At 39.0% G+C, this 19,011-nt stretch overlaps 1 protein-coding gene across 1 annotated transcript in view; it reads right to left on the bottom strand.

Moving 5' to 3' along the window:
* NRXN1 (neurexin 1) overlaps positions 1–19,011 on the bottom strand; it is a 702,150-nt gene that overhangs the window by 118,544 nt on the left and 564,595 nt on the right. The window contains exon 16 of the mRNA XM_085325818.1: positions 5,050–5,221. Within this exon, the coding sequence (XP_085181944.1) occupies positions 5,050–5,221 (172 nt within the window). The remainder of the gene's footprint in view (positions 1–5,049; positions 5,222–19,011) is intronic.

Below are 19,011 nucleotides of genomic sequence, written 5' to 3'. Positions count from 1 at the left end.
AAGTCTGCCAATGTTCTGAACAGCCACTTTTGCAAAAACAATGTGGGAGAGGTGCTTGTGCTCAGATCTGGATCAGTCAGGCAAGGTTCTGACAGTGTGCACTGAACTAGGTGGCACATGAGGACAGCAGCATCTTGGTTATGCTCCTCTTAAGCTGGCCAGAGGTCCAAGGGGTGCCTGCGAGAGCTTCCACACATACGTTTGTCTACAACGGGCCCTATTTTCCAGACTGCTATGGAGCTCATAAGCTGCTGAGTGTATCCAGGTTTTAAGAGCTTTGAAACCATATATCAATTAAACAATATCTAACAGATCAACTTATATCCAGAAAATTCTGCATCAATCTAATTTATGATTGAAGTTCTGAAGAGTAGGTTCCCTCTGGCAAAAGGATTAGTCACTCCTTGTTTTTTTAAGAGAATCAGCATTGAGCAAACTCCATTTGATTGCAGAAAGCACAGAGTTATTCACTGAAAAGTGATTTTGAAATCCTTCACAGTAAGTGCCGATAACTGTGCTTTAGAAAGTCACTTGACTTGTTTTGGTGTGCTTTTCCAGGAGAGCAAAGCCCTCATCCTTCACTACTAAAGAAGGAAAACCAGAACACCGAGAAAATTGTTTTCCTTGTTTTATTCATACAGTTATGAGCAATGCTTTGAGAAAGATTGATTTTTTTTTGTCCGTCTGATTTGATTCGAAACAGTTTTTATTTTGGGTAAGGAAATAAAGGTTATTGCAAATTAAACAAAATGCTTTGTTTTCAGATTACCTAAACCCTTTATAAACACTAGGCGATCGTGACATGAAAGATTGGGACACTTCATTTAGCAAATATTATTTGCTAAATATTATTAAAAATTGAATAGAATATTTTTACATTGCTAAACAATTTCGTCTTGGTTTATTTATTTATTTTTAATCTGTCCAAAATTATTATTTCAATTTGACCCATATTCACAAATCTTTTGTTTTGCTCCCATAAATGCATTTTTAGTAAATCTACCCTTCAATATAAAATCATTACCTAGCTCAAGTTGTAAGAGCAGCCTGTTCACAGTAGTAGCTAGAGTTGCAACATAGTGTAGTCCCTTCGTCACAACAGCAGAGAGTCAGTCCAGGAGGGCAACTAAAATCTGACTTGTGAAATAGAGAAGACGAGCTATAAGGAGCAGAAATCACCTCCATGGAAAATGAGGGGACTCTACTGATTAGGAACTTTGACTACACAGTCAACGGTTTTCTCATTCCTACTTGGTAGGATCAGAAATTATGCTCTGAGAAAGAGGCCAAGATGAAATAAATTTCTTAAAGAAGGTACAGAGGGATGCTAGTCATGAAGTAAAAAAAACAGTTAGTTGAATTTAGTTAAGAAAGGTGGAATATACAACTCCATTACAGATCTGGGCATTTTAGTCAACTATCAGAAAACTATCTTAGGTCATTCTCTATCTTAGGGCTACACATCAGCAACCGACACAATGAGAAAAGGGGGAAACAGGATGAACTGTTAATAAAGGGCACAAATTGAAGGTTCCCACCCCATCGCTTCTGTGCTTCACTCAGAGAAACAGCAAGAATGGAATTTTGGAGTCAGAAAGAGAGTTTGATGGGAGTCCAGAGAATGTATGTACTTAAATCTAATTCTTTGCTTCTGAAAATCATCCAGCCATGTCTTAATGCTGAAGATCTCTTTTGTCTAGGATTAAAACACGTTTTTTCCCACTATACTCCAAAAATAGCCTGCCATTTTCATAAGCATAATCATATTCCACCACTGACCACCCCCTCTCTTCTCCTTGACAACTCAGTCATTTCCCATCTATTCACACACTAACTGAAGGTGTATTGGTCTGGACTGAAGATTCATGAGGAAATACGACTCTAGTCTAGTGGGCTAGAGAATCGTGTACATGGGAAACATGCTAGATTCTAGTCTGCTCCTAGGATTGTTTCTGCATTTTATGGAGCTCTAGGATAAAACACATAAAGAACCTGCAGACGCACTACAGCCCATTATCATACGATCCTTTCTGCAAGGTGTCTGCTCTCTGACAACCAATAAAGCAAGAGGTAGAGAAGGATCCATGCTGCACCAGCTAGGAGACTCCCGGCCAGAGCGCTGAACTGTGGGAGCTGAGACCCAGGACTAAGCTTGGCCTGCTGACAAATCCCACGCACTCATGCACCAGTCAGTACCACAGTCCTCCTGAAAAAGATGTCCCTTGGAATATCAACAGAAGTGCCCACAGAGATCCTCCATGCAAGCGATGTTATTTGGCCTTAAAAGCGTCCTTTATGTCACTATCTGCAGCAGTTAGGTGGGCTGTATGAAGGCTATAAAGGCAACAAGACTGACAAATCCTGAGCCCCGATTAGAATTTCCATTCAGAAAATCCTCGGCCAATATTCTGAAACATTCATTAAAAACAGGCAATGTCTTATAGCTGGAGACTCCAACCAGAAGTGTACTTCAGAGTATAAACTTTCCCTTATAAGGTAAAGGAAGAACTAATAATTTGGTTTGCTTTAGGCAACCAACTGATTTTTCTTAGAAAGAAAAAAAAAGTAATCCAATGTTTTTAAGAATAACAAAGTTACTAATTAACCTGCTAATCTTGTTTTTCATTCTTCATTAAACAACCAAAAGAAGCAGGAGATAAGCCTGCACTTACATACAGTGGTATAGACGCATTAGGAAATTATACAGAGAGAAAGAATTGAGAACACAGAGCAAAGCAAAGACAATATTATTTCTAGTACTGAAATGAAAACAAGTGGGGCTTCACTCAAGCAAATAAGCTAGAATTTGGTCCATATTGTACAACTGCAAAAGGTCCTCCATCGAAAACGCAATGAGCAAGTTAGCCGGTTAATCACAACCCTAGGTACGATCATCAGTCCCTAAAACCAGCAACATCCAAATTGGATGCAGCACTGTTCGCCAGACTCTGTTGTCTGATTCCTTTAAGACATCGCTTTTAGAAATCCTACCTTCAGAACTGGAACGGATAGCGATAGCTCTTGATATGGGATCATTAGCATCTTCAGAGCAGTATCTACCCTGCTCAACAGCAGCACGCTTGTCTGGACTATCCTGAGCCTTTTCTAGATGACACATCGACACAAGCATATGAAGAAACTAGCATTTAAAAAGGGCTTTAAGTTAAGAGTGCCAAGCTTGATAGAACTGCACGGAGAAGTAAAAGCAGCAGCTATACAGGGGGGCAGGGAGAGGAGAGGGAAGGTGAAAAAGGTAAGATGGATTTCAAAAGTGATGTTATAGTATGAAGGAGCCACAAAATATTACTAAGGACAGCACAAAGAAAATTAAAGACCAACAGTGGTTTTAGAAGAACAAGTGATAAAGCAAGTCAAAGGATTTCCCACTAATCCCATCCCAAGAAAATCACGCTTTTCTCTATACTAATCTGTGTTCAGCATAAACAAACTGTGTGTGCCAGTGTCTTCAGAACGCAGCTGCGGTCCCACCTTGTTGTAACCTCTTCACATTTTCACAAACAAACAGGACAGATGAGGAAAAGAAAAATATTTTTGTGTTCTGTGAATGATTTAGGTAAAAATAAATATGCAAACAAATCCCTATCTTTTTTCCTCTCTGCAACACAGGGCTTGAACATAAGACACCACTCCCTAGCCTCTACCATCTTATTTTAGCTACTATTTGCAAAATATTGCAGAAGTTGTTTTAAACTTTAAAACATTTTTAACTTATTTCCCCCTTAAGAATGGGAAAATAGGGTGGAAACTGGAATATCTGCAAGATCACAGGACACATTTCCTTCCGTTTTGCCACTCCCCACGATAGTCTATCACTTCTCAAAAGCATGGTCTCATTTAAAAACATTAGTTGTTTTTAACAAGCGTAAATCATTTATAACATGTTAGCACACAAATTTAAACAACTCTGGCTATATATAATTTCATTTGTGATACATTTTCATTTTTATTTTAATTTCTATATTATTTCCAAAATATTATCTGAAGGGTGATTTATTTCTCAGTTGAACATCCAGACTACCCAAATGCAAAGGAGAAAAACCTAAATACTAATGATCAATATATGGTATGGCTTAAGCATCTCCTCCTTCCTCCCAAAGGATTTTCTACTTTTAAACAGATAAATCAGTGCTATCATTTATGTAGAGCAAATGTGCAAGCCGTAAGAGCTTTCAGTGACATCCCTGGATTGGCTGCCTTTGGTTTAGCAATTTAAACACACGTGCTAACTGGTAACAGATAACACACAGATTTGTAAACTACCATTAACAGCTCAGTAGTCCTATTCAGTAAGAACGAGATTGCAAATCTGAAAAACCTGCTGCCTTTCAAAATGAATACAATTAGTAACACACTAATCTTCAAAGTATGGTATTTGCATAAAATTAAATATGGGCCCGACTGAAGAAACCCTGTGTTCACCTGAGTGGTCCTGTACAAGTAATCACCATCACTTGCATAAGCAATATCCCTTCGTTTGTACTTGTAAGTTAAGGCATTTTAATTTGGTTGCTCTTTTATACAGCTAATAACTGATACACCTTTTTGCTTATGCCTGTTGTTATACTTCTGCTAACTTCATAAGTTTCAGAATGCTTCAGTAACCTCTGGTAATTAAAAGAGCACAGACAACATCTTCCTCAATAAATGTTTTCCGCATCACATGGAGTTCTTTTGGGAATTCACCTTATTATGTAGCTTTTGTCAAAGCCTTTTTTTCCCCCCTAAAAAAAAAATCCAGTAAAAAATAAAAAAAAGAAACATAGCCACTGACTACTACATGCCTTAATAACTATATATTTTTGTCCAGTATCAATGATAACTTGAATTTGGTAAAAAAAAGAGATTGTGCTTCTTTTTATTCTCTTAGGAAACGCCATCATCATGAACTGTATCGCTCTGGACTCTTTAATTCCTTCATTAGCTATTAAAACACTTTGAAGGAGCTGACATTGTATCGAAAGAGAAACAAAATCATCAAAAATTGCACACATTCCCCGCCCTCTTATACACAATCATTGAAGTCCTTACCTGCTGGGTAACGTTCAATAACTGGCCAGTTGTCCACCTGCAACGTGGCATTGCCACCACTTCTTGTGAAACGTACTACATGGTATTTTCCATCATTAATGACTGCGTTGATCTCTTCAATAGAGATGTCATCAGTTCCAACATTAAATTTAACTCCAATTTTTCCCTGGTGCTGTATATTAAAGAAAAAGAAAAGAAAAAAAAAGAAAAGAAAAAAGAGAACTAATTAAGAGTTGCTTTAGTAAGAAACAGAGACAGCATGTTGTTCAGAGAAAAAAATTCTAACAGTATTTTCTCTCCTCAATTAACTTCTGAAGGCTTGCATGTGCTAGTGACAAGCCTCCTGACAGTTCAATAGTCCAGGACATCTCTTTGATGGACAACTGATATTCCAAATCAGCTATTTCACCAAATTGAGCTCTCTCCCTTCCCCAGAGATTTGGATCAAGATGAAGGGGCAGAGAGAGCAGGAAGGCTCCAGTGAATTTTCTTTCTTTGTCTCCCTCCTTCACCATGATTAGATTTTTTTTTTTTTTTTAAAGGCTTTAAAATTAGAAAAGCTTGTGACGTTACTTGGAAGACACATGAGAAATTTCTGGATTTGAAAACCAAGGTTGAACCCGGCATTCACTTTCTTGCAAATCTCATCTGTACTCAGAGTCTTCACAAATGTAGTGGGTGCAACATACACCTTGCAAATAAACAAAAAAACAAGCAAAATCCTGATCACAGAGAACAAAAGGCATTCGCAACAGAGGCGCAGCGCCTCGTCCCCTCTAAAGTCAGAGGCTCTGCAGCTTCTGCTGGGATTAGCCCACCAAGGGCTGCGCCTAAGCGAGGGGGCTTGGCGTGCAGACGCACAGTCAGGATCAAGGGAGCAATTTTTTCCAGATGACTGAGACAGGAGTTGTATCATGTATTGGGCTTCCCTTGCTCAACTGAAATATCCAGGAAAAGAAGAAGGAAAAAAAAAAAAAAAACGCACACCAGCAGAATTTTCTAGACTACCTCTGGAGATTTAAAATGTGTTTTTCATTCTCTGTGGCTCTCCTTAGAAATGCTACAAGGCAAAAAAATAGTGGTGACTTCATTGGAAAAATACAGCTAATATATTTAGGGAAGGACTATGTCTTCTCTGATACTGGTAGATGTTTTCATTATTCTTGCCTTTTAATTATTCAGATGATCTCTCTACAAATTTACAGTTTAAAAGTCTTTTAATGTTCATTAGAAGTTTAATTTAAGGGCTTAGTGATGTTTTTCTCCTACAAAAATCAATTCTATTTCTGAATAAGGATATCATTAAATTAAGGACAAAAAAAGCATTCTGCAGTATGAGATTAGGGGCTTGTGCAGAATTAGTGGTAAACTTATGTGAAATTTCAAGAGTTTGGTACTAGTACTTGCTTCCTAAAAGTTATTTTTAAAGTTTTCACACTACTAGATTTGGTCACAATGAAACATTTACTTTCTCTTGATCATTCATCCCAACCTTTCCAGAACCAGGCTTCATCCCTACCACACAGCTTTTGTGTCAGCTCCCTCTTTCTCCCCCTATACCAGCACCACAGACTCTAATAACTATCTCCAAGTATTTGGTAGCTCTAGGCTTAGGAGTCTCTCTCAATAACTTAGGAGTTCTTCCACTTTTTATATTATTATTATTAATTACCTGCCCTCATTAGCTGATTCAGCCTAACTGACTTTAGTTTTCAGCAATACTGACTCGGTCTCTGCCCACATACTTGTGATATCTGGAGAAAATTCCTCAACTCTATGGAAGTTCTCGCCACGCTAAGTGTTGCTCTTTTCGTTTACCCATGAACTCCTCTAAACAACACTTACTTAAAAGGAGTGTTTTCTGCCGAGATTTGTGGAATGACAGTGAAAAGTGTTTTCTCTTTGTTCAATTGCCTAAATCATATTCTAAACATTCCTCTTCTCTCCTTACTGATCCTCTTAATATTTCTCTGTTGGCTGGTCTACCTACTTCCATTCCTACAGGGTGTCAATAATGAATACACCTCATAGTGCAGACATCATCTTTTGCCCCTGGTTTGAGTTGCAGAGCAATCTCCCATTTATCTTGAGGGACTAACTGCAACTCTATTTTATTTCAATTGGTTCAACTATGGTTGAGAACAAATTTTTCTATGGTTGAGAATAGATATTCCCTACTATGTACACAGTTTATTTTCTTCACCTGTTCTATTCATGCAATTGCTTTGTTTACATAGAAACGTACACACAGACCTACGAGACTATCCTGGCTCTAGAGCAATCTCTTCTGCTGCTAATTTATGAAATGCAGAAAGACTGCCTGCAATGATAACACCACATACATCTTTTCACAATATTTTCAAAAAATGAAAGGCTTTAATGTTTAAAAAAGAGCTAACAATTTTTACAGTGATTCATAATTATACTATTTACAATGTACAACTTGCATACACGCTTTTCTACTTGCCATATCTACATTCTTTCACAGCAAAACTGACAAGGCAGAAAAACACCTTTGAGCAAATGGGACAGGTGAGGCAAAATTAAGTGACATAAAAGGTGAATGTATCAATAGCTTTTCCAAAATAAGAGAATGTAATGCTGCAATGCCACCAAGATATCACTGGTAAACAGTCACTGCACGACTTTCAGCTATTGGCGACTGAAACAAATGTTTTACAAACTCAAGGGTGGAATGTGAGCCATACTTGAAACACACATACCTGTAAGTGAAAAAGCAAGTTTCCCTGACTTCTTTGCAGTTGAATAAAAGTACTGCACACAGCACACCAAGTACACAGACCATTAGCACAGATGAGCAACCTTATAGTTGACAACATGCACAGTTTTTTTTTTTTTTTTTTTTTTTTTTTGTTTTTAAGGACTCGACATAGAATTGAACTTCACTCTAATCAAGCCAGAAATTGTTGTATTTCTAACCCAAGTAACCTAAGTATAGCTCAGAACACGAACACCTCCATATTTATGGGAGAGGTCTCATTTTTGATGGGAACTCTTGACATATGGCACTTCTGCAGCACCTGGGGGAATTTATGAGACTAAACTGCAAATGTAATTGCCCGCAAATCTAATTGCCCACAAAATAAAGAAGTAAGTCTGGATTTTGAGTTTCTAAGTCTTCTTTATTATTAAATCCATACTTAAATTCAACTTCTGAACATCTTGCTGAGCACCCCTGCGGTGCACAGTACTGTATATACACAAAATAAAATACGATGCAAGGAACGTGCAATACAGGAGCTCAGACGGATGATGACATTACCAGAGTACTAAGTTACTATATATCTGCTGAGTAGCATATGGATTGTTTTTTTTCTTTTTTTTAATGCTTGCATGATTATGTAGTAATTTGAATCAATGCTGCACTGCTTTTTCACTCCAAGATAAATTAAGTCACGCTTATCAGTGGTATGGTTATTTTTTGCAGATAGTTACTGTAGAACTGATCTACAGTAACCTGTTAAGTCAAAATAACCTGATAACAGCCCTGTGAAACATAATTTGGGCCCATATCCCATTAGAAAGACTTGCATTTTTTTTTTTTTTTTTTTTTTAATTTTGGAGCCATATGACAGTGTAGAAGGGGAAGAGCCTGATAAAACTGAAGCATACTAAAATACTGCTTTGCTTCTGAACCGTTGCAAGCTTCAGCTGCATAGTAAGTGCAGTAGTAGAAACACAGACCAATTGCTCGTTGATAACCTTACTCTTCTCGTTAGGAAGGCCAAAATAACGACGTGCAAACACTTAGGAGACAGGTAAGTTCCCCAGAAGTCTTCCTGAGAGAAGCCGAAGGAGCGGAAACCCCCTCAGGAGGAACGTGAGGCACTTCACGCTCACGAAGGTTCAAGCAGCAACGCGAGCGCTGCTCTCCGTCTCCGGAAGCCGCCTGGAAGCCCAGACCAGAGGGTGCCGCGAGCCCTGCCGCCGCCGCCGGGGACAACGCGCACAGCCACGGTCCCCGGCGCCCGCCTCGCCCACAGGCCAGCGACCGGCCGCTCGGCCCCCACCAGCGGCCTTTTCCTCTGGACAGAGGTGCGTCGCGTGTGCGTGCAGGCCCGCTGCTTCTCAGAGCAGTTTATGGACGCGTGTATACACCAATCGCTTCAAAATATTTCGGCTTCAAAAGCACTGGCAGCTACTACTGTATTCTAGCAACTCCAGCAGAATATATTTGAACGTGTTTTATGAATTGTGTACTTCTGTCTCGACTTTAAACAGGCCCGTGACAAGCTGCCATGAATGCTAACGAACCCGAGAAGCAAGCAAGAGACTTAAAATGCAAATCAGGTCAGGAGCTGGCAGGACATAATTTGTTTCTTACTGGACTCTGCTCCAGTACTACCTACCTGCCAACTCAAACTGCAGTAAAACCTATGGAAGTATAAAAATATATATCCAGAATAACGATACTTCCTATGGTATCAGCAAGGTTTTACTGCTCTCTGTGGTAATAACTCTGGAATCAGTCAAAGGCAAGCGAGTGCAAATTTGGCATAACAGGAGTTTTAGAAGAGACCACAGAAAACCTAAGCTCATAATACTTACAACCTTTAACCACATCCAAGGAAAGCAATAATACCAAGACTCCACAGGTGAACAGAYAGAGCGAAAAAAATTTAAGCCTGCCAGCTTGCATCTTACAGAGTCAGCTCCCTGAGGCACAACTTAGTGGTGAATGCAATAACAAAAACCTTAGAACTAACTGATGTTACTTAGATTTTATTGACGAATAAATTTTACTGAGCTTTTGTGAGAAGAGTGAGATAATTTTCACTTGAATTAAATCAGAGGCTAATTCTCCATGCTACAGAAATACATACAAAAATAATTAAAATTATTAGTGATTTTCTGATTCCCATAAGGAAATACACATGCAAAAATGGATCCTGTTTGCTCTAGAAACAAGAGGAGGGATACATAATGGACAAAAGATACCTACTGATTCCAGGATTAATAAAATAGCTATACATACTTTAGTCTAATGACACATCAACATTTCTTGTTACTGTTTAGTATCTTCTACAGGAAATGTTTCTTGGAAAAGACATAAGCATGTCTTTTCCATATAGCATAAAGCACCTGAGAAGACTTCTTTTAGTGAATCAATCTCTCATATTTCAGTGAGAGAGGAAAAAAAGTTATTTTCCTAGATATAGGTTTTAAAACTCATAACCTCAGGTATTATGTCATTAACTGAACCTCAAAAATGAAAGTTTTATATATTTTTTTGTTCTGCTTTTGAAAATTTTGAAAATTAAAATTTTGAAATTTTTACCAGAGTTAGTAGCCAAAGACATCAGTTATAGGTAGACACTTAAAGTAAGGAACAAAGGTTTTTGCCAGTATCCAATAGAGGTGCAGTCACCTTGTATTCAGTGTTTGACAGGTTGACATCTGACAAGCATAAAACTGTTTTACTTTCTTTGTTTTCCCAAAAGCTGGAAATAGACATTTACTGGGGAGAAAAAAAAAAATCCTCTCTTTCCTAGTTGCCTAGGGAGGAGACTGATCTGTTCCCAAATATTCCCTCTTGTCATTTCCCATCATTCATTTGCAACTTTCCCAACATTTGCTTATTTCTAAAAAGCCACGACTCCAGAGTCCTGAGGTTATGTGAAAATCCCATTTTTCCATTTTAAAATAAGCTCCTAGTTCTAATAATTGTACAGAAAGACATAAAAAACAAAGCTCTATAGGTAATATAATCAGTAGGCAAATAGAAAGAACTGAAAATCATGTTAAATCTCATGATTTTAAAATAAATTATTGGGGCTTTTTTTAAGCTGGTGATGTGATATTTGGTACAGTTGACCTTGGTTTCATTACATCGGTACCAAACCCTTATGATCTGAGTGACGTGTAGCAAAACGGTGCTTTCCTTTCAATCCAGTCTCCCGCTCATTTTGACCGTTTCTCCTTCCTATCCCTCTACTGGATTCTGCATTGGTTTCCGAGGCCTTTGGGAAAACTCTGCCATACGCTGTGCTTGCTTTCAGGGAGGTTTTTCATGATTTGAAGTCGCTGCTTGACCTGAACTGCAGTCAGAATCCCAAATCCGACAAAAGCACGGTGGGGTCTGTGATACCCGTTTTCACCCGTTTGCAATCCAGTTTTAGTTGCAGCCTGGTAACACAATGCTAAGCCACTACTCAGACTCTTCAGAGGGGAAAAATATTGTCTGCAGAGCCACAGACACTACCCGTATTTCCTATAGCACCTGTGAGCTCACGTTAAGTGCAAATCAGAGCATACACTTCTCATCTACAGTGCTTGGCAAGATGCTACAGGAGACAGCACAATGCACTCAAAAACTGGATCCATAACCATAAATATACAGCAACACACTTTTTCCTCCCTAATTTTGGCATCTTCGATCAGTTGTTTCACGTATTTTATTGAAACGGAGAAGGAAAAATACTTTTGTTCTTGCATTTTATTCAGAAGCTCTATGAGATCATTAAATTAAACCTTTAAATTACCACAGTTTCATGCCATTAAATTATCTATACTTTCTAAATCAATACAGCAATATCACAAATTTACTATTCTTCAGATGCCCCTGGTTGACATAGAAGAAATAGCACTGTCACTGTAACAATATAATGTATGCAAATACATACAGGCGCTTCCAGAGCTCGTGCACTCTTAAATGTTGCTCTATAAAAATTAAAGAGCGTCTAGCCTTAAACTAATGAACCTTAAAAGAGGTAAGAAAAACACAGGCCTACCATTACACTAATTCACAACCAAGATATCATTTTTTTAAGGTATGTCTAAGTGGCCTATTAAGTGGAGGAAATGACTTTTCATGTTACAAATGCCGTATGTGTGACCACAGCATAAAAAGGCCGGATCATGAGTGTTCACTGTCCCAGCACTGCAGAGCAGGAGGCAACTGCTCTTCGCTACTACAAAATAGTGACTTGTATCACTTTCTGCTTTGAAATAATTGTCCTTACAGACTACTCTAAATGTTGTTATAACAATTCCACTTGCACATAAAACTCAGCAAGCAGAAAATATAGAAATAGTTATAAAACTGCAGTTCTGACACTTCAGTTCTCAGATAGCACTGTTTTTCTGTCTAGCTTTGAATGTGGTAATTCTCAGTGCTATATATCATAGCTGTATTATTTCAAGTTATTTTGATGATGAATTACTCAGATGATACAATTACCCTAACAACCAGCCCCCAAAAATGCAATAGTTAGGAAGACATATGGTGTAGAGCCTGCAGCAGCAGCAGCACACTGCATCTTATTATCCACTCAGCATCATTACTGCACTATGCAAAATTAAATTTTCCTGACAAAATATGCAGTAAAGAACAATTTAAGTAGTCAGCCTTTAACATTGCACACTCTGTCAAAACAACACATAGCCTGGAAATCCCTTAACTTTCCCAGTGTCTCACCCAAGAAATCTCAGTTGTGGTGAACTTTTACGGGCAAGTTGAAGAGATTACAGACACTTTTATGCCAAATAGCATAATTAGAGGGGGATGGGGAGGACTTTTTATTATTATTATTATTATTATTATTATTATTATTATTTAAACTACTGGTCAAGATAGTTCCCACGCCTTGACTTTGCTCTTATACGCTTCCTCTTCCATGTCAGCAGACACGTGCGAACACGTGCACCCCAAATGCAGTATGCCCACTCTGAGGAGTCAATGACTGACTAATTGGGAGCTCCAGCTGCTTGAGGACAAACATCACTCCTTCTCTCACATACATCAAAACGCGTTTCCAGATGGGCAAAGTGACATTTACAAACTTAGGATTGGTTTCCTTGGGGCAAAACTTTTTTGTAATGTTTTTACACTGCGACAATTAAAAGAGTGTTACTGGCACTGTGGCTACAGCAATTTGTAGGTGCAAAGACACACTTGCAAAGAAATAAATGAGTAGCACCTTGCAAAAAAATAAATGAGTAGCACCTTGCTAGCAGTACAATCCAATCCACACTGGAAATTGTGCTGTTTTAAGAATATTGATTTCTGCCCTCAGAAAGGCCACGCAGGACTCTCTTGATAATTTGTGTGCCTGAAACAAATCTAAAGCCAGAGCCAGTAGGAGGTTTAACTGGGACCAGAAGCTGAGCATCAGCAAATTCTCAAACAGGCTTTCATGCTAGATGACTAATAGCCTGAAAACACAAGTGATAAATTTTTGAGAACCTGGGTCAAAGGGCTTTTCATATTAAAACCGCATTGTTATTATTAACCCAAGTTACTAAAAGCAAAAATGTGTATTAGATGACTAACTCCTATCAAACTTTAATGAAAACTGCTACCTGTCATTCAGGCCTTCAGAAAGCTTCTCTTTAATATTAATGATAATCTTCATTATTTCCACGTATCTTCAGATGCCTCCAACAGACACTGGGACAAAATTTTTAATCACTGTTAATTAAATATAGGCTTTGTATTCCTTCTTTCTACTGAATGCCTGTACACAAAAATGTCTCCAGAAGCGTTTCCTGAATATGTTTCTCTTGGTTTAGGGTCTCATGCTGGTATTAACTTGCGCCCAATTTCCCTTGAGTGCTAAATAGCTGTTACTTCCATGGATTTTCACAAAATAAAACAAAACAAAAAAGCCCAGCCCACAAGGAGATTCAAAAGCTGGGCATTTGAATAGTGGACCCAGGTAAATATTTTTGCCTCCTATCAAGTATCTGTAAAGCGAAAAGAACATGATATTCTCACTTCAGAAACTTTCTGCATATTGTAAATGATTCATATCTATAGAGTGCTTCAGAAGAAAAAGAACAGCAAAAAAAAAATCAATTACTGGTCTATGAGACAAACATACAACACAAAGTGGAAAAGACTTAGCCCAAGAAGACACAGCCATGCTGTTCACTACACAGCAGAGCTCCAGCAGGCCACAATTAGGCCTTGTGCTCACCATCTGCAGAAAAGCAAATTCTGATGGTACCCTCATTTTCTGAGCATTTCCATCTTTTTCTGTTGCCAGCTTTCTTTCTCTTATCAAGTATAGAGTCATCCTCTGGCAAGCTTTAATATGTATATTTTCTCCATGGTAGTAGTTTCCGTTATCTTACCTTTCTTCATCGGGAAGATCTTTCAGAATCAAAAGCAATCTGACAATCTCACCGGGTGCCGTCTTGAGACGCACAGTGCCGAGTATCCTACTATCCATGCTGCAACAGAGGACCTCGCTTCTTTTGATCACTTAATGAAGCAGAGCATGTAAAAATTCTTACACTGAATATATGTTGCACATGAAGTGATCAAACAGCGTTAGTTGACTGGACTGTGAAATCCAACCGGTAGCTGGAAGGGTGAAAGCAAGATCTGATAGCTACCTCCACGTTCTCTTCTGCTACTGCTGCTAGCAGCCCCAAAGCTTTGAATGACATTGGTTTGGCATCTTAAAAAAAGACTGAGGAAGAAAGTGAAAGTTTTGCAGGTCTGTGTGTAGAAGATTTTAAGTCCTTGTAGACAGCTTTTATTAGGAAAAAAATCTTCAAAGGAAACGGTGCAAAATAGCATGAGTACATTCAACAATATGCTCTTCAGGCAGTACCAAGTTTGCAAATAAAAACATAACTGCATTTATAGTAAGTCTGCCACACATTTGAAAAGGCTAACCCAAAGCAAATAGAACTAAAACAAAATTTAACCCACAGTGAGGGAGTTTTGCATGTAACAGAGTCAGTATAGTCAGACTCTGAATGTCTGTCCGAAACAAGGAATAGTCATGAACTTTGTCGTCTTCACTGGAATGATCAGCACGAGGCTGAGTATCTTATTTATGCTCATGAACACAATGGTCCTTAAAAAGAACCCCTAATAGTATATAAATGCTTGCTTTACAATGTATACAGCAACATCCACTAACAGCCAAAATCACAAAACACATCATTATCTACAAATCAACACAGAATTTTAACAATGTGATTCTTTTAGTACCAGTCCTTCATTTCTTACGTAATTTACAACAGATTTTTGCTATTATTTGAAATCATCACTTTGCAAACGGGGTCTCTGTTAGGCACCCAACAACCAGCTTTGGTAGGGCACTATTCTAACCTCGAGGACAGCCCACTCCCGACCTGTGCTCTTAGCCAGGCGCCTTTCTTCTCTCGGTGCTCTTGAAATACCTGGCAAATAGTTACCTCCAAAAGTTAGAAACTGGAAGCAACACCACTGAAACTGCTCTAAAAATAGTAAAAAGGTAAAATTAGAGGATCTCGAGTTCCACTTTCTCAGTGGTTCCGTCTCTTAAGGCTACTCCCACGTATCTGAATATTGAAGAGAGATGAAATGGTACATATTTGACAGACAGCTGTCGAAAATGCTGTTTTCACTACTTTTATTAAAATTCTGGCTTTCCTGGCTGAGATCAAAGACAGAAAAAGCTTAACAGAATCCAGATATGTAACTGCTACACCTTTATACTTGTACAGCTTTAGTGTTACTGAAGGACCTTAAAAAAGGGATGGGGGGGGGGGCTTCACAAACCAGAAAATCCCACTATAAATAGCTACCCTACAGATTATCCTCCCCGAGTGCATCAGCCACTCCAAAACACAAGCGAGCTGACTGGCATATCTATGGCTTGTAGTATATAAATCTTTGATTACTTTAAGGATGTGAATAGCTCTGCTCTTATTTGGTCAGATAAGCCTTAGCAAACACATCAAGGTGGCAGTGAAGTGAATGGGCATCTCTAAAAGGGAAGAGATAAAAGCACAGGGTCACTGGGAAGAGGATTCATGGACCTGTCACACCAAGTCCTACTCTTAAGACCTATTAAAAAAGGGAGGGGGGGGGGGAAATCTGTCTTCAACAGTCCCCTGGCAGTTTAAGTTTAAAACGACTTGTGCTCTGTAGCAGAGAACCCAGCGTCTTGCTGACTTTGCCAGAGGCGAGGCTCCCCAAGGCTGAACTCCTGAGCCATTCGCTCAGGAGCGCAGGCACCAAAGGCATACCAACAGGCAAGCGAGGGGCGCGCACACGTGCGTGCGGTCGTACGCACGCACGTGCCTTTCGTCCTTTTGCATTGAGTAAGATAGCTTTAAGGCTATAAAAACAAACCCTGTTCTCCTATTTCTTTCCAATCTGTTATTTGCTCTCAAATAGTCTCATTAAGCAGTAGTGTCACTAGCAAACACCATCCACAACACTTTCACTGGAAGCAAAGCTAACTCTCCCTCTACCTTTCGGCCACTTCTGTTTTGCCTGTGCAATTGCTAACAGCCTTCTTAAAGCCCGTATCCTCTCAGCGCAGGAGGCCAGCGCCCTATCGCGCCTATCCGTAGACACACGTATGAACGAGCAGGCGAAACAAAACACACTGCTTCGCGCAGTGCGCTGCGCACGCTTTCTCCCTGCAGAAGGCAGGGGAATGTAAACAATACAACAAGTATTTGCCATGTTGCTCCATCCTTACTGAAAGATGTTCGGATACTGCAACGAAGAGCAGAGTGGGAAACTAGATTCTAACAAAATGATAATATTAAATAATAACATTTGTAATCACCTTAAGGTGAAGACCTTGTCTCCTCATCTATTGTTAGACAACATGCTTTTTTTCTAATTAACAAATTACAGCTGTGTGAAGTCTGCAAAGATGTACGTCCATTCTGGAGCTTTGCAGTTTTGCACTTTGACTAATTCTACTAATGCTGTTTAATTCGAAATGTCTTCAGTGCATCAGTTTCACTGCCGATGAATGCTTCCCTCCTGCAGAATACTGCAGGATCAATTAAAAGACTTATTCTAACCATGAAAGTAAAATAATGCTCCATTTATTGTTATCAGAGGGAGTAAATCATAATAAGGATTCCTGATTAATTACTTACCAAGAACATTTGACCTTCATTACTTCATTACGGTCAACTTCTACACCAGATAACTTAATTTACTCTTTAATTTCTGTGTGTCAGATTCCTCTCTATAGAACAATTGATTCACAGTTTAATTCAAATTCTTTTTTTTTTTTTTGAAGGAAAACTAAATAAAAATGACAGCTTCTAAAATCAATAAATCTACCTTCTTTCATGTTTGGAATAAGACTTAACTAACCTAAGTAATCAAAAAAAAATTTTTAATCCAATTAATCCTGCTGAAACAGTTCTTGTGGAGATGACAGAACTACTGGGTCTGGGCAGCTTCTCAGACCCAACTATACTTTCATACCACTTAGCTCAGGTGCTGATACCAGTGCAGCTGTGGGACGCCCACCCCGAAGGACAACGGGACGGTGTGCCTGTCCAGTGCTCCATGAGCCCTTAGGTGCCCTGCTTCTGCTCTTTGCGAGGAAGGAGTTTAAACTGACTTGCATAGAGCAAAACTGCCAGCTGTCATGCCTTTTACCGAAGCACAGACAGAGCTTTTACTGTGTTCTCTGCAGAGCTAATAAGAAAGAAGCTAAAATGCTGAGCAATGTGTGACTTAATAAAATACTTAGGGGTGTGCCTATTCTACTGGCATTAATGAAACTGATATATAGCACAGACAACCCCAAGTATGCACATATTAGGAGCAGCTGTGGCATTACAGAAAAATCAGTAACAGGCTGCCAAACCTGTCTGAAATGGTAGGTAAATAGTCAGGAAAACTTGTGCTGAGGTTTGTGCTATCACAGTCATGTGATATATGTCTGCCTATGCTTATCCCAAGAGAAGCTAGTTGGATTAAAAAAAAAAATCCTCAAAATAATTGTTTAGAAAGTTTAATTGCCTCAAACAAGTGATCTCGCCAGTTGACGCACTACTAAAATTACTGCAGTTGAAAAAGTATCACGGATTGGCTGTTTTGAAATTACTGAACTCTCACCACCTACCTTATACATTGCTTATCTTTACACATTTATTAGTATTGATAACAAACAAGAAAATATTCTAGTTTGACTATTAGTAACCAGGAGGGAAAAAAATAGGACAAAAATAGACCTGTATTTTCCTTATGAAGAGATTTTCTGTACTAGAAGTTAATGAAACATAAAAATGAAGCCACAGCATCTCGTGCAGAGATGACCTAAGATCCACAAGAAGAGTGGATATACACAGTTCAGTGAATATATAAAAATAAATAGATGGAAAAAAATGCACAATCAAGAGCTATAAAGCACTTTGTATCTTCAGTTTTTTGACAAAAGCGTAAACCCAAAAGCTAATACATTGAAGCAAAACTTCCATACCCAGAGCCTGCTTTACCATTAACATCCTTGTGGGGCAACACACTTCAGCTTGCTTGAACAGAGAAGGAAAAACAAAGTGCTAACAGCAGCGTGTTAGGAGTGGCCTTCAATCTCCAAGACTCAGAATGCCATTTGGAATCTGAATGTCTTTCTGGCCATTTATATTCAGCAACCTGTAACACGCGCTAGACTTCGGTTGCTAGCGAAACCCTTTTACAGCACACTTACATCCTAGGAAAGCCATAAAACAAGCAAACAAACAAAACTAGTTGGACAGTTCTTAAGGCAAAGTCACTTAGACCTGATTTATGAAACACTGTGCTCTTATCCCATATAGTGTCACTCCCAGCTGGAGTATTTTTCACTCTAGCGGTTCCAGGGTGCCCCACTCAGCAGTTCCCACTGCCGCCCTCGAGAAGGATTCTGCAAGCAGAAATAAATCTTAAAGCTCATGACATACCTAGTCTCTTGCTTTTTTTTCCCCTAGTTTCCTTCCCCCTAGTTTTCCTAGCAAAGGTGGAATTTTAAAATATATGTTCTACAAGCAAAGTGGCGGGATTAATTTAAAACACTTCCTGCCAAAGAGAAAGCAGCTTTCTTCAGAACTTCTGGGGTTGCTTCTTTGGACATGATTAGGTTTCCTCAGCTCAACCCCTCCTTGCTGCAACACAGCCCAACAAAACGGAGTGTGAGCCCACTCTCCACCTCCCTCATTCCTAGGAAAAAAAGCCCTACAAAAGGAACAGAAATGAGCCAAGTC

The sequence above is a fragment of the Rhea americana genome, unplaced genomic scaffold (assembly GCF_003343005.1).
Source record: "Rhea americana isolate MKP2758 unplaced genomic scaffold, rheAme1 scaffold_123, whole genome shotgun sequence".
Lineage (NCBI taxonomy): Eukaryota > Metazoa > Chordata > Aves > Rheiformes > Rheidae > Rhea > Rhea americana.
Note: the sequence above shows the minus strand (reverse complement) of the source record. Positions and strands in the feature narration are given on the sequence as shown.